This window comes from Leptopilina heterotoma, unplaced genomic scaffold, assembly GCF_015476425.1.
Source record: "Leptopilina heterotoma isolate Lh14 unplaced genomic scaffold, ASM1547642v1 Lhet_262, whole genome shotgun sequence".
Lineage (NCBI taxonomy): Eukaryota > Metazoa > Arthropoda > Insecta > Hymenoptera > Figitidae > Leptopilina > Leptopilina heterotoma.
In genome coordinates this window covers 1,336,673-1,359,677 of record NW_025110972.1, presented here as the reverse complement: position 1 = coordinate 1,359,677, position 23,005 = coordinate 1,336,673, and the positions used below count along the sequence as shown (strand labels likewise).

Sequence of the window (23,005 nt, the reverse complement as noted above, 5' to 3'; positions counted from 1 at the left end):
AAACAAATTAAGAACCAAAAAATATTCTTTTAATAAATCAAATTTTTTCGCCTTTTGAAATTTTAAACAATACATTTTTTTTAAACAGTGTAATTAACAGTTTTTAACAGTTTAACTGTTTTTTAACAGTGTAATTAAAAAATAATTTTACTTAATTTGTTATAGGGTAAGTGCGGGTATAGTCGGACAGTACTAGTAGTCGGACACTTTCGTGTTTTTTGGCAAATAAATAATAATGCATTGTGATAATTACTTTAAAAAGTATACTAGACAAATGTGTGAAGTTTATATTTTATTAAAATAGTGTTATTTTCGAAAATAATTAAACAAGAAACATTTTATTTAATGTTTTAAAAATCATGGTGTCCGACTATAGATACAACCATTTTCGAGTAGCGCGATGAGTGGCACAAAGTTTTGTTGATAATTAATCATAAATATTAAAACTTATAGGGTTTAAATATTATATTAATAACTTCTAATATGCTTTAATTCCATTTTCCAGCAGATAGCAATTAAAAAATTATCTTTTTTACTTTATAAATCCAAAATATCTGACAGATGTCCGACTATAGAAACAAGGAAAAAAAGTGTCCGACTACTAAAGCATTCGTAATTTTTTATTAAAATGTTTATATTTTATTAAATACTCAACTATTTGTAACAAATTTATATGATTTTTAATCCTGAAGAACTCCTTTAATTAATAATGTGCTTATAAACACAGTAGATATTTGCTATTTCAAGAAAAAAAGCATAATTTAAGATTGTATCCTTAAGTGTCCGACTACTAGTGCATTTACCCTATAGATAAATGGATTACTTTAAAATTTTTATTTTTTAATTTTGCAAAACAACAATAGTCTATATCTTTTTTTTTAATTATCATTTTGTAGATATTTTTAAAATAAATTCGTTTTGATGTTTATATTAATCGGTCTAATTTTATTTTCATAATTAAATTTCACTTAAAAACAAATAAAAATTATTTAATAAGAAAATTTGATATTTTATTTCTTTTCTTTTAATCTTGATTTAATATTAAGATTTTAAAATAATTTACTTGAAGACCAAATTAAAAGAAATATAAATCTACATTAGAAATAAAAATTTGAAAATTTTTTATCATATTTTAAAGTGAATAATATCTTTTATTCTAATTGATATTTTTTATTTATAATTCTTTTTTTTCTAAAGAGTAAAAAAGATAATATCCACTAAAAGACTATAAAAGAGAATTTGTTAGTTTAAAAAATAAAAATTGGTAAAACTACAAAAATATGAGCGAAACGTTGCATTTAATTAAAAATATTTTTTAAAAACATTTTTCAAACTTTTCATTCCTTAACGATAAATTTTAAATTTATAAATTTCTTTTAATAAATATTAACAAATATTATTTTTGTTGGAAAAATTTATTTTCCAATTATTTTCTAAATTGAAATTGAGGAAAATTTTAATTAAATTAATTTGATTATTTGATAATTTTATGGAACTATTTCATTTATTTACATATTTTTATTATGGAAATTTTATCCTGTACGTTAGAGTTTTATTTTGATACAAACCAAAAAAGAATTAGAAATTAATTCAAAGATAATTGTGAATAAATTAAAAATGTAAATTTAAGAAAAGTTTTTCAAATTTATTAATTTTTTTTTATTGATAAAATTTTCCCTTAATTATAAATAATAAAAAGTTTATTTTTTAATCGTCTTTTTAACGTAACGTTTGATTTAATTTGTCAAATAAATAAAGATATAAACATTAAATTGAATAACATTAGTCTAGGTTATTAATAATATAAATAATAATTTAATATTTTTTAATTATTATTATTTTTTTATATTTAGGCACTAAAAAGAATGAATGAATCAAAAATGAAATATTTTGAATAATTAATTATAGCATTAATGTTATTAATTATTATAATTGTGAATGAATTATAAGTTTTGAATAATCTAAAATATCATTAATATTAATATCGAATATTAATATTTTATAGTATTATCAATTTGTTAATAAAAAATTTAGAAGTCTTTGATTTTGTCACTCGGTTTTTAATAAATTTAATGATTTATTTTATTTATTATTATTAATTCATTTTTTAAAGTTAATAATAAACTGTAATATTTATTATATATACTTGAATATTTATTAATTATTTAGTAATATTTATTATTTATTTAAAAATTTATCGCTAATTAATATTAATATACAATATTTAATTTTGTAAAAATAAAGAAAATATTAGTGAAAAATAGGACAATTTTTCAAAAATAAAAAGCCGCCCCTGATGAAAAAATTTATGACAATATCATTTAGTTGTGAAATGTATTGAAGAAAATAAGAATTTATTTGGAGAATTATAAAGATTTATAAGTGTTTATTTTCCTACTTTGTGATTAAATAACGATAATAGTCAGGGTTTATATAGGTAGTCCTAGGGTCTCAAGTTCAGAACTTAATTAGTTTCCAAACTGTTCTTGTGGTGTTTGGAGTATTGACATAATCTCCAGGAAATTGTACATTCCATTGAAGATGCGTTTAAGTGAGTAAATCAATTTTATTTTATTCTTTTAAAAATAATTTTTTCTTTTTCAACCTTATTTTACATTAAAATGATTTATCACTTTAATACTAATCATTTTTACAATTTATTTTTATTAATTCTTTAAATTAACAATTTCTTTATTTTATTTCATTCTTTTATACTTTATTCTATTCTTATTTTATTCAGTTTTCTTTTTTTTCTTTTATTTCATTTAGTTCTTTTTGTTTATTTATTTTTACTTATTTTTATTTACTTAAATCTTCCGGGTATTTATTGAAATTATTTTTAATTTTAATTTTATTTTTTATTTATTTATTTATTAATATTTATTTTATTTAATATTTTTAAATTAATTTTTAATTCAATATTTTATCTAATATTTAATTTATTATTTTTTATTTTATTATTTAGGATTAAATTTATTTTCATTATATTCTATCATAATTATTACGTTTGATGAAAATTGTATCACTTTTAATTATAATTTATTCATTTTATACTTGTTGAGAATTTATCATTAAATTAACTTGAATTATTTTAAATTTATGAGAGCAGAAAATTTTTTTTTAAATGTTAATTTTTAATTTCTATTGTGTAAAATAATTTTTATTGTACTAGAAATTAGTTTTTCACTTCAATTTGCAAATTTTTAAATAAATACCTAATAATTTATTTAATTATAAAATTATTAATTTTTGATTTCAACTTTCTGAAGTATTATTATTTTAATAAATATTATTTGAAAAATTTTCAAATATTTTAAGAATTTGTAAAATTACCAGAAATGGAAATCGATATTTGTTTACTTTAAATACATTCTCCAGTGTTTTTGTTTTTGATTCGTTTAAAGATTAATTGTAATTTTATTTACTGTTTGTATTAATTTCATGTTAATTTATTGTTTCGACAAAAATTTTTTTTGTTGAAATATTAAATATTGGATTATAATTTTATTTACTATTTGTATTAATTTGATGTTAATTTATTGTCTGGACAAAAATTAATTTTTTTTAAATATTTAATGTTTCATTATTGTTTATTTATTATTATTTGTTATTATAATTATTATTTATTATTATTTATTTGGGGCCATCCACATATTACGTCACATTTTAAGGGGGAGGGGGGGGGGTAAAAATGTCCAAAAATAGTGTGACGTAATATGTGGATGGCCCCTTATTGTAATTATTATTTATTCATTATTATTATTTATTTATTAAATATAATTTATTTATTACAACTGTTATAATAATAATTATTAAAAATATTTATGTAATAATATTAATTTTTTGTGTTTTTTTTCAGTTGCGAGTCAGTTCTTGCTGCTCAGTGTTGCACTGGCTGTATCGGGGCAAACTTATAAATGCTGGTACATTAATTGCAATGATTACGAAACGGCTTCGCTTCAACAATCAGTCGACACTGATGGTCAAATCAATCAATACCAGCCACTTGGACAAATATTTGTCAGTCAGCAGTTGAATCAAAATCAGCAGGTAGCGAAAATGGACTTGAATCAGCAACAAGTAGTTGTCAGTCAGCAGCCTAGCCAAAGCCCCAATGTCCTTAAGGTGGAGTCTAGTCAATTTAAACCAATGCTGCAAAACTACGTGACCAGCCAGCTTGGAGCCTCGACAGTGAATCAACAGCCAGCTCACACCCAGTATACGACCTGGATTCAAAATCAGCAACCAATTAAGACCCCTGATGTACCCAAGGTGGAGACACAACAATATACTCCAGTTTTTCAAAATTTCGTCAGCAGTCAGTTGCCTAGTCAAGGCCAACATGTAGCCTCGATTCAGCCTTTCCAAACTCCGGAAGTTGCCAAAGTGGAGACCAGTCAACAGTATGTTTTTGTACCTCAAAATTTCGTGGCTAGTCAACCGGAAACAACTGTGAATGTGCAGCCAAGTCAGAGCCAGTATACAGCCTGGACACAGCAGTCAGTTCAAAACACGGTTGCACCCAAGGTGGAAAGCCAATATGTTTCTCAACCACTGAAATTCGTCGCCAGTCATCCGGAGACAACTGTAAATGTGCAGCCGAGTCAGAGCCAGTACACGACCTTCACACAGCAGCCAATTCAACACTCAGTTGCACCCAAGGTTGAGACCAGTTATCAATATGTTTCTGTACCACAGAAAGTCGTCACCAGTCAACCGGAAACAACTGTGAAGCCAATCCAAAGCCAGTACACAGCCTGGACACAGTACCCAGTTCAAAACACAGTAGCACCCAAGGTAGTTTCCCTACCACAAAATTTCGTGGCCAGTCAACCGGAAACAACTGTGAATGTGCAGCCAAGTCAGAGCCAGTACACGACCTTCACACAGCAGCCAATTCAACACTCAGTTGCACCCAAGTTTGAGACCAGTTATCAATATGTTTCTGTACCACAGAAAGTCGTCACCAGTCACCCGGAAACAACTGTGAATGTGCAGCCAGCTCAAGGCCAGTACACGACCTGGACACAGCAATCAATTCAAACCCCAGTTGCACCCAAGGTAGAGACCACCTATCAATACGTTTCCCTACCACAAAACGTTGTCACCACCCAGCCAGAAACCCCGACCGTCAATAAGCAGCCAACTCAGAGCCAATATTCAGCCTGGTCACTCAGTCAGCAGTCCCCTCAAACCCCAGAAGTTTCCACTCATCAATATATTTCCCCCTCTCAAAATTCCCCCACCATCCAATTTGCGACCCTAAACAATCAGCAAACTCAGTACCCCACCTGGATCATCAATCAGCAGCCCATTCAGAGCCAAGAAACACCCAAGGCAGACTCAGCTCAGCAATATTACGTCAGCAGTCAGTCAAATGGAGCCTGGATGGCGAACCAACAGTCCACTCAAAATTTGGAATCTACCATTACCCTACCACAAAATTTCATCGCCAGCTCACAAACTAGCCAGAGCCCTGTTGCAACCATGACCACCAACCAAAAACCCGCCTCGCTCGCAGGAAACATCGACTTCTTCTACCAACAACCAAACCGATTTCTAGTGAATTTCGTCAGCTATCCAATTCAGGAAACTAGCCAGAGCCAGCTTTCCGCCAATGTGGACCCAAAAATGGAACAACCAACGTTACCAAACCCAAACTTGGTGAAAATCGAGGAAAGTGACAAAATACCAGTTGCGAGTTCGGTGAATGTAATAAACACGGTCAAACCTGGCCTATTCGTGGCAAATAGTGCAAATAACCAAAACACGGAGACGACAACCACTGTAGAAATCGAAAAGAAGCCAGGTCAAAGCCAAGGAACCGTCCAGGTTAACAAACAACCAATCGAAAGTCAACAAACAACTGATGCGCCATTAAAAGAAAAAACCGAAAACCTGAGTGTCCCAGCTGAACAACCAGCTGAGAGCCAAGTTACACCACAAGGAAACACTGTAACGGAGACTGCAGCAAACCAAGAATAAAATAAAGAAAATATAAATCGCAAACAAGAAACAAAAAAAAATTCTAATTTATTAAAGACTGACAAATTTTGACGTGGTTTGCTCTGAAAAGTTTAACAAAAATTCAAGTGTGACACGAAAGTATATAGATTTAGTGATTTTTTTTATAATTTATTTCTAGTGTATAGTTGTTGAAAGACTGAAAAATAACTGGCAATTGTAAACAAAGACAAATATTTAAAATTAAAAATTAAAATTTTTTTATTTCTTTTAACAATGGAACACGATTTTTATTGACACTAAATTGACGCATTTGAATTTTAGATACGTAAAATATCTGTACAACTTTTGAATCAATAAATTGTTAAACTTTTTACATGTATACAATTGGAAATCATTAATTATTTCCTCCACTAAATAGAATATAATTTATTTATATAGATATGACATAAAAAAAAATTACAAAAATTTCAATAATACAGTAAAGAAAAAAGAAATGTTCAATTCTAACTTTTAATTTATAGTTGAAATTTTCCAATTTAATTTTAATTATAAAAATTTTCTTTCAGTAAAGTAAAAAAAATTTTGATATACAAATGAACAAATAAAGGATTTTTTTATCATTTACTAACAGCAATTTTTAAATATCTATTTGTAAAGAAAATATCAAAAAAATTAGTTGCAATAATGCAAAAAATAATTTTTTTTTAATTTGAAATTTTTTAAGTTTCAATATTTAAATTTATTTCTAAAAATAAAAAAAATGTTTAATTATATATTTCATAGCATTTAAATTAAACATTTAATCTAATTCTATTGCAAAAATAGAATATTTGAAATTATATCTAAATTAAAAAAAAATATTTAATGTCATTTAAATTAATATAAACATTTAATTTAATTTTATTGTAAATTTAATTTTAAATACAATTTCACAACAATAATTAACCCCAATTTAAGAAAATAAAATAAAAAAAGTGAAATTAAAAAAGTTATTAAAACTTTTTAGAAATAGGAGCAAGAAATTTTATTTATAAAAATTTAACTGAAAATTTAATTTAATTTTTCTAAATTATTTACAGAAATTTAACAATCATGAAAAAAATTTAATTAGGTACAATTTTTCAAAAGACTAATTTTTTTCATAATTTCCCAAAATTAAATTATTCAATTCTTGCGAATGATTTTTCTGAAATAAATACCTAATTAAATATTTTTTTTTTTTAAAGGAATTAATATTTTAAATAATTTTAATTGTGAAACCTTTTTGAAATTTTATTAATTTTTTTAAAAAATTACAATTGTAATTTTTAATTCAATTATTGTTAAAAAGTGCCAGGAGAATTCGATTGTTTAATTTATTATTAACATTTAAATACTAATGTTTAATTATTATTTACAATTTTATCTGAAATTTACTTTTAATTCAATTCTTCCTGGAAAGTTCTACAAGAATTCAAATATTTAAACACAAAAAAAAAATAATCCATTATTTTCTAAAATTGAATTCTTGTAAAGTATTTTATAAAAATTTTTAAAACTAGTTGAATTTCTTCACAGAATTTTTAATAAAATTTTTAAAAAATGAATTACATTCTTCGAGGGATTATTTTGAAAATTATATTAAAATTAAAAATAATTGAAATCCTGCAAAAAATTGTATTATTTATGCGAAAATAATATTAAATTCTTACAAAGAATTTTATTAACACAATTTTTAAATAATTAAATTTTTTTGAAGAATTTTTTATTAAAAATTTGGAAAATAATTAAATTCTTTCGAGGAATTTAATAAAAATTGTATTGTAAATAATAAAATTCTTTCGGAGAATTTAACAAAAATTGTATTAAAAATAATTAAATTCTTATAAACAAATTTTATCAAAATTTATTAAAATAATTGATTTTATAAAATTTTTTAAAAAATAATTCTAATTCATTGAATAAAATGTATTAAAATTCATTATATTCGTCATAATTTTTTAAATAATTAAAATTTTACAAAGTACATATGTAATATAAATAAATTGAAAATTTTTGGCAGATTACTTTTCTTTGTTATATAATTTATCACAAACTTGAAGAATTTTACAAACAGTGAAATCTAAATAAAAACAAAAATAATCTCTTAGTAAATATAAATAATATAATAACAGAAATTTGATAAATGTTATAGCTCTACTGTTATCGAAAGTAAGGTATTTGGAATTATTCACTTATATAATGATATAAAATTCAATATAATTAATTTTTCAATTATTATATTTAAATCTTAATTTACTTCACGATTTCGCTTATATTAATAATAATTTTTTAACTATTCTTTAACACACGTGAATTTTTCATTTATTTGTAGGTTTTTTTCGTAAAAAATGCTGCTCGGGTGAAAAAAAAATTTTTTCTTGGGAAATATTTCAATTTTTTTTTATTTTTCAAAAATTTTATTTCAATACTTAAAAAAATTATTTTAAAATTTGTTCAAATTGTATATAAATAATAAATAAATGTATAAAATGTGGTAAAAATTTAGGGAAGTTCATCATCACAGTACCATCGACGTTCGAGGCAAATTGCTGATTCTTGATTGCTTTCCCCTTCATTTATTCCATAACGTATTCGCACTTGACACTCAACTTCTTCTGTTTCTTGATAAATTCTTTTTATTCCCCAGAAAGCACAGTGAACTTGCGAAAGAAAAAAAATTTTATAAAAAAAATAAATATTATTTTAAATTTGGGGTAATATTGCATCACAAATTTGGGGCAATATTGAATTATACAAATAAATTATATATACATTTCAATTATTTTTAATACAATTTTAATTGAATTTCTCGAAAAATATAATTATTCTTAAAAATTTTATTAAAATTCGTCGAAAAAAAAATTCTTCTCAGACAAGATTATTTTAAAAAATTGAAAAAATTCATTGTTTAATTCATTATTTTCTAAATTTTTAATTAAAACTATTAAAAAACATTAGTTTCAAAAAATTTAAAGAAACTTGTCAAAAGAATTTAATTATTCATAAAAACTCTATAATAAACATTTTTGAAAGCCATTTTAAAAATATAAAATTCTCAAAACTAAAATATTTTTATAATAATTAATAAATATTGTATGTATTTTTATACCTCTTGCTTGATATTTGCTTCTAAATTGACATTCAATCCCAATAAAAAAACAAATAAATAAGCATAAAAATAATAAATTTGTTCTCATTGTAAATTTTTTGATTGTCACTTTTAAGTTAACAACTTTTTATGCAACTGTCTTCTAAATTTTCATTTCTTTATTTTATATCCAAATTCATACAATAAATATCTTCAAGAGAAAAGAATCAAATTCTATCATATAAATTAACTATAACGAAAAAAAGAAAATTTTTGAATATTTTATTAATAAAAAAATGTAGGTTTTTGAGATACAATAAAAAGTTTTCTTTACAATTACTTAAAGTTGTTTTAATATTCTAATTACTTTTTTTTTTCAACGCTGAAAATTAAAATATCTAATGTACTTTATTTCAAATTAAAATTGAAATAAAAAAAGGTTTATAAGTAACAATGTAACATTTTTAAGAAAAGAAAATTTATAGGATATTGTAAAATCACTATTCAGATATGTACTACAATATGAGATTAAAGTTTAATTGCTTTTATGACAAAGAAAAAATTGTGTTTGTATATTCTTTGTGTCACGTCTTTAATATGTACTTTTAAAATTTGCATTAGTATATATGAAATGTAAATATCAAAATATCGTCAAAGTCTTTCTTATCTATCACTTTTGATGCAAACATAATTTTATTAAATAATTTGTCACGTTCACGCAGTCATAATTGTTGATAAATAAAAATTTTTGTTACATATATATAATTATTTATATTTATTTGTGCATTCGTCAAATTTGAATTAAAATTAATTATAAATTTACAGAAAATTTGATTTTAAATCTCTTCAGTTGGTAAGAGAGAAAATTGCTCTTCTTTTAATCTACAAGCAGTAAGCTTGGTGGCCAAAAGACTAAATTGCCATTTCGCTAAATTAAAATTTTACACAGTAAGAGGTTAGGTTCGAAACACTCAGTCGGTAAAACAGTTTTGCTGTGCGTGGTTTAGCAAAATGGCAATTTAGCCTTTTGGCCACCAAGCGTAATTCCGCGCATTGGTAACTTCTCGTTACCTAAGGAGCAATATTATCGATGAATGATAAAGAATGTTTTTCAAAGATAAACTTTCTGGTAATTTAAATTGAATTAACAAAATTTTAATTACTTAATAAAATTTTTCTTTAATTTTCCAAAAAAAATTTTTAATATTCAAGAAAATAATTATAAACATTCAAGAAATGACGAAATCGATGACGAGGAAACATTGTAAGGGTTTCGTGAAAGTTACACAGATGTCACGAGTACGACAATATAAAAATATTTAGATTTGGTCAATAAAATTAAATATTTAAAATACGTTTCTCATTACGTTATATTTTTTAAATATCTATATTTAATTTTAACAAAAATTCATCTACTAAATTGTTCATTTACACACTTATGCTGATTCAATTTATTTGTAATTTAATATATAAAATTTTGTAAAAAGATTTTCTTTATTATTTAGATAATTATATAATTATATCGTACAATTTTTCGCTAACTAAGAATTAAAAATTATGAAAGAAGATTTCGACGATTTGTAATGTTAATGCAGTGTTCTCAATATTGCTGTAATATTACGTGCTACTGGGGTATATTTTATATATTTTTATTTATATATTATTATTTATTTATTCATTTCATTTAAATAATTTATTATATTATTTTAATTAATTTTTAACCTACTCATAAAATAAGAATTTGGTTTTTTTAATATATAAAGCTTTTAATTGTTTATTTATTATTCATTCATTTTATTTTTTAATTATTTATAATAATTTATTATATTATTTAAATTAATTTTTAACCTACTTTAAAATAAGAATTTCGTTTTTTTAAATATAGCAAGCTTTCAATTGTTTATTTATTATTTTGGTTCGTAATCTACGAATTGTCAGAGAGGTTAATAACTTTTCACAGAGAAAAGAAAAATTTGTTGAAAAAAAAACTCAATAATGTTACGTGTCGATCATGATTGTGAGATTAATGTTAAACAAGATGATCTTCTATTCCTTCCGGGTCGTGGACCTTTACGAAAAATACTTGATTGTTTCCGAAGATTTATTATGGCCTCCAATAAATCTCCCTTGGCTCGAAAATATCTCAGAAGTAATTTTTCCATCAATTATGAGAAGCGCCGGCACTTGCGAAACTTTAAGGAAGTCATTCATCCCTTTAGTTTATTCAGGTGGGTTTGAAAAATAAAATTATGTGGATATAAAAATTTATTACGAGATCGAATTACTTTCCCAAAATGGAGAATGTAATTAATATTAAAATATTGTTGTGGAAGCACCTTTAGCCACTGGTTGATTTTATAATTCTTTGACTGCCCAACCTTGCAATAAAATGACAGACGTTCATTCTTTTCCTTCTTATTTACGATTCAATTTTGCTCGTTTATTTTTTTACTACTTAAATGTTATAAAATTCAATTTAACTAAATGTTAATTTTAGTTTTTATTATTATAGAGAATTTCTTAATATTATTGCAGTGAAACATTGTCCCATCACAGTTTTTTTATATATTGAAAAAAGTTACAAAACATTAAAATCTGTTCCAGGCACTGGTGGAATATCATGATGATAATTATTATGATCATTTGCTTCGTTATTTTCCCTTACCAGGCAGCATTTAATATTTCCACAGTCAGCATTTATTGGACATTGGCAAAAAATTCTCTAAACTTTATTCTATGCTGCGATATTCTTGTGAATTTAATGACAGGGTGAGTTGCATTAATAATTATAATATTCGCCTTATTATTGTGTCAGTTGTAATGAAATTTCATTTGTTCGAAATAGATTTACGATTTACGTTAAATATTGTTGTATACATACCTTGTTTTTTTAAAAGCACTTTTTAAATTCCATTGGTATTCAATATTTCTCGGATCACTCGATTTGTAATTTTCTATTGAAATCGCTATTCTTAACCCCAAAATCTGATCGTCTTTTCTTTCTGTGAAATGCTTTTTCCGTGAATTGACAACTTAACGAAGCTAGGAATTGTCCGTGTTAAGGCCAATGCACAATGCCTACAAAACTTTTATTTAGATACATTTTCTATTTAGATACTTCGATGAGACTCAGAGAATAGTTATGATGGAGAAATCAAAACGAATTCGCCACTACATCTACCCGGGAACATTAATTCCAGACATCATTGGTTCCTGTCCAACAGATCTATTCTTCATCTTCGCCTGGGATGAGACGATCATCCTCCGGGAGTACTGTTCCCTACTGGTGATATTCCGCATCTTCAGTATCTACTCCTACATTCGGAATCTTGCCCTAGCCTACGATTTTCACACAACGCCTTATGAAATATTCAATTTTTTCTTCTGGGCCACAATTCTCATTCACTGGCAAGCCTGTTTGTTCTGGATCATTCCAATAGCAGTCGCATCCCTAGCACTTTTGAAACCCCCTTCCAAGGACTCGTGGATAAATTTCTCAAATCTCTGGAACGAGAGTAATTCGGAAAAGTATTATCAGTGCTTCATTAGAGTTATCGCTACATTCACGAGGTGCGGATTTCAGAAAGAGGAAGCCTACACTGCCGAGGATCAGTATTTAATCATCATTTTCCAATTGTTGGGAACCATTGTCCTGTGTATTATGATAGCAAGGATTATGCAGTACTTTCAGAGTGCCAACAGTTCTAGACTCAAGTATCAAGCGGCTATTGGTGAACTGCAACAGTACATGAGATACAAACAGTTGCCACGCAAAACTCAGAGGAGATTTATTTCTTACTACGAATTTCGGTTGGTGTACACTTAAATGTATCTTATGCTGTCTTTAACGAAATGTTAGTTTTTTTTTTTTGTTGGTTACATGGCTTGTTGCATAGAAATGTTAGTTCGTGACATTAACTCATACACCACGAACTAATAACATTTTGATAGATGTGCCACTAGATAGTCAATAGGTGACTTATATGCTGCCCTTGCGTGGCATTTCTATCTCGATCTTATTAGTTTATGACTAATAATATGTAGATAGATAATAGATAGATTTATTAAGATAAAATTGTCATTAACAAAAATTATTTTTGTAGATTTCAGCATCAGTATTTCAGAGAGTCGGAAATTCTCAACACTCTCTCGAATCAAATGCGGCAAGAAATAAGAATGCACTCGTGCAGAAAACTAGTGGAGAATGTACCATTTTTCAACAATATTCCATTAACATTACTGGCGAGAATAGTTGCACTCATGAAGTCGGAAATATTTTTGACTAATGACGTAATTGTCAGGGCTAATACACCTGGGGACTGTATGTATTTCATAGCAACGGGAACAGTGGCGGTTTATACACCTTCAGGAAAGGAGGTCTGTCATCTAGAAGATGGCGCTCATTTTGGGGAAATTGCCCTCGTGATGCCTGACGAGAAGAGAATAGCCAGCGTTGTTGCCGTTGAAGTCTGTGAGCTTTATCGACTCGAAAGGGCTGATTTCGCAAGAACTATTCATCCTTATCCGATGCTTTGGGAGCGTATCAAGCAAATTGCCATGGAACGTCACGAAAAGACGGTTATTTTCAACGCACAGTGAAGGTGAGTAGATCTGGTCTCCATTTTCAAAAAAATGTTTATCTTTTTTACTTTCGATTTCCTAGTTCGATATTTTATATAAGTCACTTTCTTCTTATAAGCTCAATTGAGTTAATAGATTCGACAACGATGTTTGCGAACGTCGTAATGAGATAGAAAAGGATGGGAATATTTTTAGGTCTTCTTCTATCTCTTACGTACGCGAACGTCGTTATCGAATCTATTGTGTATTGGGCTTAAACTTTCTCACAAGCTGCGCCTGCGCCACCAGCGCAACGCCTGTGTCGCGACACTATAAAGAATAATTCATGGAATAATTCTAGTATAATGAATCAAAACAGATTTTATTTTTATATTAAAGAATTAATTGTTTAATAATTCCGTACTTTTCTTGACTGCGAAAATGAAAAAAAAAAAATGAAAGTGCGAGTGTCAGAGCAGTAAGTATATAAATATTTTGTCAGTAAATATCGTCAAATAACGCGAAATATTTGTTTTCGTGTAAATCTAACCTCACTTTTTGTACAGCTTTTTATTAACGATCAATATTAATATAATTAGTAGTATAACAATTGTTTTAATGATAAATTAAAAATTATGCAAAGATTAATAAATCATTTCCCCTTATTCGTCACAAATCAAATATTTAGCACCAACGCGGTAGTCAGGCGCCAGTTAATTTTATTTTAGAAAAATTGACAAAAGCAATAATCAATTCTCAATCAACAAGTACCAATAATATTAACAAATCTCAGAATAATATCTCAAAGGAAATTCCGTAGGGAAAATAACCAAAAAGAGGAACTTGATTACTCGAGACACGAGTCTTGTCAAACAGAAAAATTCACTTACCAAATCCCAGCAAAATGTTGTTTGTTAGTGACTTCTACTCATATGTCACGAACTATGAACATTTTAATAGATGTGTCACTACTTTTGAAAACGCCATCAAAACGGAAGGGCGGCACATATGCATTCGAGTGTGCCACTAGTTCAGAGTAATGATAAAGTAGAAATCTGAAATATCAAGTGATGACATTATCGACAGTTGATACGTAGCAGTTTTTAGTGTCATTATCGAGAAGACCAATTTTTCACAAAATTTGTTAATTAAATTTTATTATTTTCGCTACTTCTATAATTATCATTAATTTTATTACCAACTAAATGGAAGACAAAGTTACGTAAATAAACTAAACATTAAGTTTGCAAGAGCAGGAAGTGTTTTATGTTTCCATTCACCGGAAATATCAAATAATGCTAATAGCCAAGATGCTATTAAATATAAGTAAAAAATTATTTTTTCTCAAGTTGATAAAATCCATTGAAGCCGTGTTTTCCTTCACTAGGAAAATTATCCGCAAACGTTCATTTAGAAAAATTTATCTTCAATTCCGAAATTTTTATAATTTAAGGTGTATAATTTTTATATGCCCTAAATTATTTTCTAAGAAGTAAATTATAAACTTTTACATTTTTAAGATAAAATTATTTGTTTTAAATTCGGAAAAAAATTTCTTAATAATTTAATTTAATAATTAATAATTAATAATGTGTTAATAATTTCTTTGTGGGATTTGAATGAAAGTTGAACGGTGAAAATTACGATTCATGTATATATGGCAGAGGGACGATCCTCTCGTGGTAAACAATGGTTTGTGCGCATCGACGCATGGGCAGAAAATGCCTGAGAGGGTTGAAGAATAGAAGGCTAAAGGAGGGTAACAATGCAACGTTTATAGGAGGGCAGAGGTGGGCTATCCATTGTAATAGGCTGACAATGCGCCTGCTTGGTAAGGCACCTATTGGGGGACGATAAACACCTAACCCTTCATTAAAATATTTCATTTTCCCCACAGACACTGTCTCCACTTTTCATCGGAATTAAAAATCGGAATCTTAAGAATCATCGGAATTTTTTTAATTATTTATGTAAATTTTAGATTAATCTATACAATTTTTACTTTTCAAATTAGGATTTACTTCAAAGTGACGCTTATCCCTTTCGTCAAAGTTAGCCGGTCGATCTTAACATAAAAATCACGTTTTATCGACTGTAGGTAAAAAGAATTTCTTCTTTACCAACAGTCGGTAACAAAATAGAAAAATAATTTAGTCGATTTGGAATAATTTTATAAATACGTAATTGGCCTGAGAAAGGTAACAGTATTCTAAATATAGTTATCAAACGATTCAAAATTACTTAAGGACACAGAGAGAGGAAATTTTTTTAAAATAACAATATAAACTGAAGTTGGAAAAAAATGCATATCGTAAGGGTGGCCATGTTAAAGGAGAAATAATTATCTCTTATACAGTCGCGAATTCAACCCAAGTATAAAGTTTGGATCGTTAACGCATTTAACGGAGCGGAAACGATGCGAGCATAGTGATTTCTCCTTTTCTCATTACCCTCATCTCGGCAAATACATATATATCAACACACTTGCTAAATGTATCATTTACAGTTGAAGTTTATCCTTTAAGTACTGAAAACTTTTTTTTTGTACTTATCTTTTTAAAAAAATTATTATCAATATATCGTTAAATATTTAAAAAATCAAGATTTTAAAGTATTTCCTTTCTTCATTCTAATCTAGTTGAACAATAATATTTTAAAAAAGCCCGTAATGATATAGTTGCAGTATCGCAGAAAAATCTAATAAATAGAAATTAGCATCGAATTAATTAAAGTGAATGTAAGAGGAAAATTAATTACCACATAAAATTAATTTCTTCTTCAACTTTTATTTTTCGGAATCAAGTCTTTTTAATCGTAAATAATTTTTTTTTTTGCGAGAGAAAAAATTATTTATAGGTAAGTGTAATTATCTGTTAATGTGTTAAAATTGAAGATAGTGAAGGGTTATGAAGTATAAATATGTATAAATATATTAATTTATTATCAAAAAAGTTGTTTGAAAATTAAAGATGCTCAAGTTGGAATTTGTTAATAGACTTCTGTCGTTTGCTAAGAAACAAATGCAAATTTTCAAGGAAGTTAGATTCTTGACAGGCGAATAGTATTCAAGATGATAATCTGATCTTAAATGAGGTTAATTAATGCCTTGGAAAACCAGTTTTCAACAAGTTTTACTCATCCCTATCTTGTATAGTGATAAGAGAGGAATTTTAAATCCTCCTCGATATATTGGACCTCATGTAAACATTATTGTTTTAATTTTATTATTATAGTTGAGAAATTTATGTTAAAAGTTTATAACATTTATTTATCGACAGGTTTTATTTTTTTACTTTAATTATGGGGATTATTTTTTTGTACTATTTTTGTTGTTAGGGTGGATTAATAAAATTGACATAAATTATATTTTTATAGACAATATAATCTGGTTGTGAAGGCACTTTTCTTCAATGACGTTCGTGTTTGATTCTAACCTTAAAAACAAGTTATCGATTAGTTGAGGTATAACTGCTTTGGGAATGTAAAGACATTAGTTAGAAAAGGATAAAGTTATATTAGTGTCATTTTCTATTTCATGCTTTTCGTTTGCGAAGCTATTGTGAACTGGCCTTTACACACATCTCTGTCCTTTTCTAACCCATGCTTTACGTTCGCGAATACAAAGCGTGGGTTAGAAATTATTACAATTACCCACATAGCACAATATCTTGCTGTAAGTTTGTGGTGTGGATTACACGTATGGTTTGTAAGGATAGGGTTGTATACTTGTGGTGAACTTAAGGTAAACTTTAAATTTCCGCCATTACGGTATGCTTACAAGTAAAGGTTATCGTAAGCTTACAAGTAAAGGTTACTGTAAGCTTAAAAGTAAAGGTTATTGTAAGCTTACAAGCAAAGTTTACTGTAAGGTTACAAGTAAAGGTTATTGTAAGCTTAAATGGTAAGGTTGTGGTAAGGTTACTATAAAGTTGTAAGGTTGAGGTTAGGTTGTAGTAAGTTTACTGAATAAGGTAAATCTTTACAAAATAATTTATAATATAATTAAAAAATAAATAAAAAATTTTTTAAAAAAATTTTTGGTCTTGCTCCATTTTGGAAATCTAACAAGCCGTTGAAAATTACAATAACCTTTACTTGTAAGCTTACAATAACCTTTACTTGTAAGCTTACAGTAAACTTTACTTGTAAGCTTACAATAACCTTTACCTTTAAGCTTACAGTAACCTTTACTTGTAAGCTTACGATAACCTTTTCTTGTAAGCTTACCGTAATGGCGGAAATTTAAAGTTTACCTTAAGTTCACCACAAGTATACAACCCTATCCTTACAAACCATACGTGTAATCCACACCACAAACTTACAGCAAGATATTGTGCTATGTGGGTATAAAGATCTTATTTTCATCGAAAACTCGAGTAAAGATTTACATTTTACGATTTTTTGATATTTCAGACGACTGGGACGGTACAACATCTAAATACATTTACATTGTAAACCGAGGACTCTCAGAAACGATTCGTAGTTGTGACATTTCGAAGTTTGCTGAAGGTTGATCTGTGGAATCATCACTGGACATCGCATCGGTGACATGGGGTAAGTCTTTTTATCTAAATTTTTAAAACTTTGGGTATTTAATGGTAAAATTAAACTTCGTCATGCAGGTTACTATGGTATCTAACAAGAATGAGACAGATAAAACATTTTCCTATCTCCCTCACACTTGTAAGTTACCATGCCAACCTGCATAATGAGGCATGATCATAAGAGTTTCACTATATTTCTATTGAATTAGTTTTATTTATTGATTTATTTACAGATAATATTTTTGTGGCCTTTAGTCTATTAAATAAGAACAGTGTTTTTGTTCACAAAAGAATTTTCATATATTTAAAAAATTCGAATTCGTCTATGCATTTCGTCGTGATATTACGACTCTTTAAGACTGTAAAAAATACATATGACAGATGAGAAGATTTCGTCGAAAAAAAACAAAAAATAATAAAGTAGAAAAAACATACCAGCATGAGAATTTCGAGATAAATAATAATAATGGGATTTTTGATCAAACCATTATATACAATAAAAAACATAAAAACAAAAATAAAGGATGACAAAAAAAATTTTGAGGTTAGAATTGATGTTTTTTCGTTGAGATTTTTGTTACGTGTATATGCATGTCACTGAATGTAAAAAATATAGAATAAACACTCAACATTAAAAAATAATAAACACAAACAACACATTATATAAAAAAATATACAATTAAATAAAAATAAAAATGTGTGGTGTAAAAAAATGTGAACATGCTTTTCATCTTATGGCATAGAATATTCTCCATAGAGGTAGGAGCGTGAGAACAAATTTTTAGTGCGGCTATACACTGTGAGACAAGCTTAGTGTTTACGAAATACGGAGATTTAACGTTTTTATAATGCGCTAGATACGAAGATTACAATAAGCGCGAATATTCATTTTAAAAATATAGGTATAATATATTATTACATTTTTGATTATCACTAATTAAAATTAAATCGGGAACCACTAGGGTTAGTTCGACGTAACATTATACTTAGAAATTAATACACGTTTCTTTAATGAAATATTTTGCATAAATAAATAAACCGAATCAAAATATCCAACAATTGTCCAAGAATAAGTGGGTAGGAGACATTTCCCAAGAATTAGTGAACAGGGTAAAATCTTTGCATCTTGTCAAAAAAAATGTTACATACATTTATCAAAATCATCTAAAATTTTTAAAAACAATTAACATTTTTTAAAAAAAACCCCTAGGGAACTTAATGCTGACATTAAAAATTTCCAATGTTTTGAAGCACTCGTCAATCATTCACGAAAGGTCAAACCTCAGAACTCCTTCCCCTTAGCTATAAAATCCAACCGAATATACCAACTTCCATTCGAGAGTAGCCAAGATCTCACTTCCCTCCGAGAGAGACCCCATTTTGCCGAGTGGAATATAAACACCGATAAATCCCGAGGTCCCGTTAAAAATTGATACACTGGCTCCGGAAGTGTTTGGGGTTCCAGAATTGTGGTGGAAGCTCTTGCCATTGCGCGAGAGTGAGATGGAAAGAAATGTTAGAGTGAGGGTGAGGTTGAAAATTCCAGTGAATAGTAAACCGGAAACACATATCGATAAGTATCGGTTGTGTATTGGAATTCGTGTTGCCCGTGTATTCCGCGAGTGCTTAGGGGGATGGGAAGGGGAGTGAAATAATGGAGGCGGATGTCACAGTCGTAACATTGGCAAACCAAAAAAGGGTTCTCTCAAAGGAGAAAGGGTTGGGAAGGAATGGAAGCATTGCGAAAATAAGGGGTGGTTGTGTATATACACTATGCAGCTCATGTTTAGCGCCTTTATAAATGTGTAATGCGTGTAGGTCGCCACTCGCCGCCATCGTGGTCTGCGTATCGATAAACGATCAATCAGTCGGTGCACCTGCAACAGTCGAGGGGTGGTTTTGGGGGTAGGAGAGTTGTTGTGGGGTGATGGAGGATTGGCTGCAATTGCGGTGAAGATGGCATGTGAAAGGAAGGGGTTTATATAGAGGAAGAGAGACAGTGACCTGGGATTGGAGAGGGGGGAACCCCGCAGTGTATCGACCAGACGTGGAAGAAGCCGCCAGGGTCGCCCCGTCCCCGGGTTTTGTTACTATAGGTATGTCCTACACTCTTCAAGACGGCATACGCGTATACATGTGCAGTCGAGTTTCCAAAGACGCCGCGTTCAGCCATCTTTGATTTTCCCGCATCAAATTTGGTATATGCACTTTATTTTTAAATTCTTATTCTAAAAAACCGTTTTTCAAATATTAATACCTACAATCGAAAAGATTTCTATAACTTCTCTGATAAAAAATACATTTTGTCCCTTTTTATCAATTAACTAAAAAGGCATTAGGAGTTACCGTAACCCATCCCTGCCTTCCCCCTCTTCTCACCATACACAACTGATAAAATCATCTTTATTAAATTAAAAACAAGAAATTAAATTTTCTAGAAACAATTAAGATGCAAGGGCCCTGATAACATTATCAAAAGAGAGAGGGCGAATAAAAAGTCACACAACAAAGTGAGTTTTATTGTAGCGGCCATTTTATAGTTGCATACAATCAGCGCAAAAGAATTAAATGACCGTTTACGAGCCCAAGCAACCGGTTCCTTTTAGCCATCATCGCTGGACCACCGGATGTAGGAATCTCTTCTTCAAAGAATAGGGGGGGCAAAAAAAAAAAAAAAAAACTTGAACAAAAAAATAAAAATTTGTTGGACCATTATGATTGTAACTGTAAGAGACATTTTTCATTAGTTAACGAGATGATGGTGTGTTAAAAAAAAGTAAATAGAACCAATTAAAATATGGATCGTATTATATGAATCCATAAAATATGATTTTATTTCATGACCTGCTATTCGTTTTGCTTTATAATAAACACAGCTGTTGAATATGTGCAAGCCTAAAATACGGGTGCTAAATTTTGCCATACAATTTATGAAGTTTTATCACCTGTCGATAATTAATACTGTGAATTATGATATTCGAGATTAAATTGCTTTCTGAGTAACGGGGTTGGTGTGAAAGATATTCAGGTTTATTAAAAAGAATGAAAAACGCGTTTGAGATTTTAATTTTAAATGGGGATTTTAATTTTAATAATTAATAATTGAGAAATGAAAATTAAATCCAGGAAGTTGTCATTTTATTTTCTATATTTAGTCCGCTATTTATAAGCGTTTGGAAAAGTATATTCAAAATTTTGCTTTTCTGCCCTTATCTTTGAGATAAATTAAAAATTTTTTAAATACTCTTCACTTGCTTCGTTCCGAAGTGCTTCTCTGTTAATAATAAAATAGCGCAGGAAAGGAAATTGTTTGGGGTTCTTCTTGCAACTCATCATTGCATTTGATTATCTTCAAACTTTTAACCCTTTCAAACCTTACATATTTTAAATTTCAAGCCTTTTACTTTCTGAATTGTTAGACATTTTTGCAGAGAAAAAAACCCTTTTTGCAAAAACTTTTTGTTTTTAAAAAGTATTTTTGTAAATGAAATTCATTTTCCCGAAAAAGGAGATCAAGGAGAAAGTTTGGTCAACTAATTAAATTAATTCCTCTATACCAATTTTTCATATATTATTCTTAAAAAATAGTCCAAAACAAACCAGTAATATTCACATGGGAGAACATTTTTTTTTGCCTATAATTCATATTTAAAGATTTTGCATACACAAAACAAAAATAAGGAAAATAAATAAAAATGTTTTTCCTGATCAAAAAAAAAAAAAAAAAAAAATGGTCCCTAATGTGAATAAGAAAACGGTTGGAAAAACTTTTCTCTTGAGATGAAAGGCCGATTCATTTCTCGTGGTGCTTAATCCACGGAGATGGTTTCTGATTTTCGAGCAGCTTTTCAGGAAAACTCGAGGGCATAAAAGGAAACGACAGAATGGAGTCAAGAGACGCGAAAATTCATAAACTTTAGAAACGTGTTCACCCGCCCCCCCCCCCTTCTACTTCCCTACCCCTTTTTCTAAAAGAGACGGAAGTTATATACATTAACGCGAAATGAAAACGAGCAAATACCATCAGCTTTGAGGAAGAGAGAGAGAGTGAGAGAGAGAGAAAGAGAGAACTATGACTTGCAACAGTCGTGTGACGCATCCATTCAAAACAAACAATTTCACTTTATAAATGATGCTCATAGCTGAAAATGAATTTTGTTCTTTGACTCATTATTATCAGCGTTCGAGTTGAAGTCGTTTATCTTAACAATTTATTACTTAAATGGTAAGAAACACTACCAGCATGCGTTGGATATTTGAATTTTTGTTGTTTTTTCCGGTTAAAAGGGTTTAGAATCGAATTCCTAATTTTTTGAAGTTGGATTTTTAATTTTGAGCGTTAACGCGTGATTTGTTCTGGTAAATTTATTTTTCTAACGATACAGGTGTAAAAGCACCTTAAAGATCAAAGTTAAAAAGGGGAATCCCAGGGAATCCCTAGAGTAAGAGTTTAGAACTATAAGGCCGACTTTACAATTTTTAAAAGGTGAGCATAGAAATACTCTTTTATTTTGTATATAAATTTGCTTATTTTCAATTTTCTCCTTTATTTATATGCACTATTCTCCGGTATTCTCACTATGAACGTAGGCTTTCATCTTCTTCCGACAAACAATTATTTTACAATTTCTAACTTGGGATATGAAATACAATTCAGCTTTTGGGTTTATTTTCTTTTTAAAAATATCATTATGAAACACTTCCAATAAATATTCTAGTATTTATTCACGTGCCTCAATTTTTGAGAAATGAATTATAAGATAAAAATGTTGGAAAAATAACATGATTTAGAATCAAAAATAAAAAAAAAACCGTCGTATTATTT

General features: G+C 28.3%; 2 protein-coding genes across 2 annotated transcripts; both read left to right on the top strand.

Annotated features, from left to right (window-relative positions):
- The first annotated feature begins 2,396 nt into the window (after positions 1–2,396).
- LOC122503452 lies at positions 2,397–5,991 on the top strand. Its single transcript, XM_043614002.1, has 2 exons — positions 2,397–2,551; positions 3,860–5,991. The coding sequence occupies exons 1-2, from the start codon at positions 2,542–2,544 to the stop codon at positions 5,983–5,985; spliced, it is 2,136 nt and encodes a 711-aa protein (XP_043469937.1). The 5' UTR covers positions 2,397–2,541; the 3' UTR covers positions 5,986–5,991.
- A 4,141-nt stretch (positions 5,992–10,132) lies between these two features.
- Positions 10,133–18,825, top strand: LOC122503451 (potassium/sodium hyperpolarization-activated cyclic nucleotide-gated channel 1-like). Its single transcript, XM_043614001.1, has 7 exons — positions 10,133–10,205; positions 11,037–11,304; positions 11,681–11,845; positions 12,191–12,886; positions 13,180–13,677; positions 18,050–18,190; positions 18,414–18,825. Exons 2-5 carry the CDS (start codon positions 11,072–11,074, stop codon positions 13,673–13,675), a joined length of 1,590 nt encoding a protein of 529 aa, XP_043469936.1. The 5' UTR covers positions 10,133–10,205; positions 11,037–11,071; the 3' UTR covers positions 13,676–13,677; positions 18,050–18,190; positions 18,414–18,825.
- Positions 18,826–23,005: the final 4,180 nt, after the last annotated feature.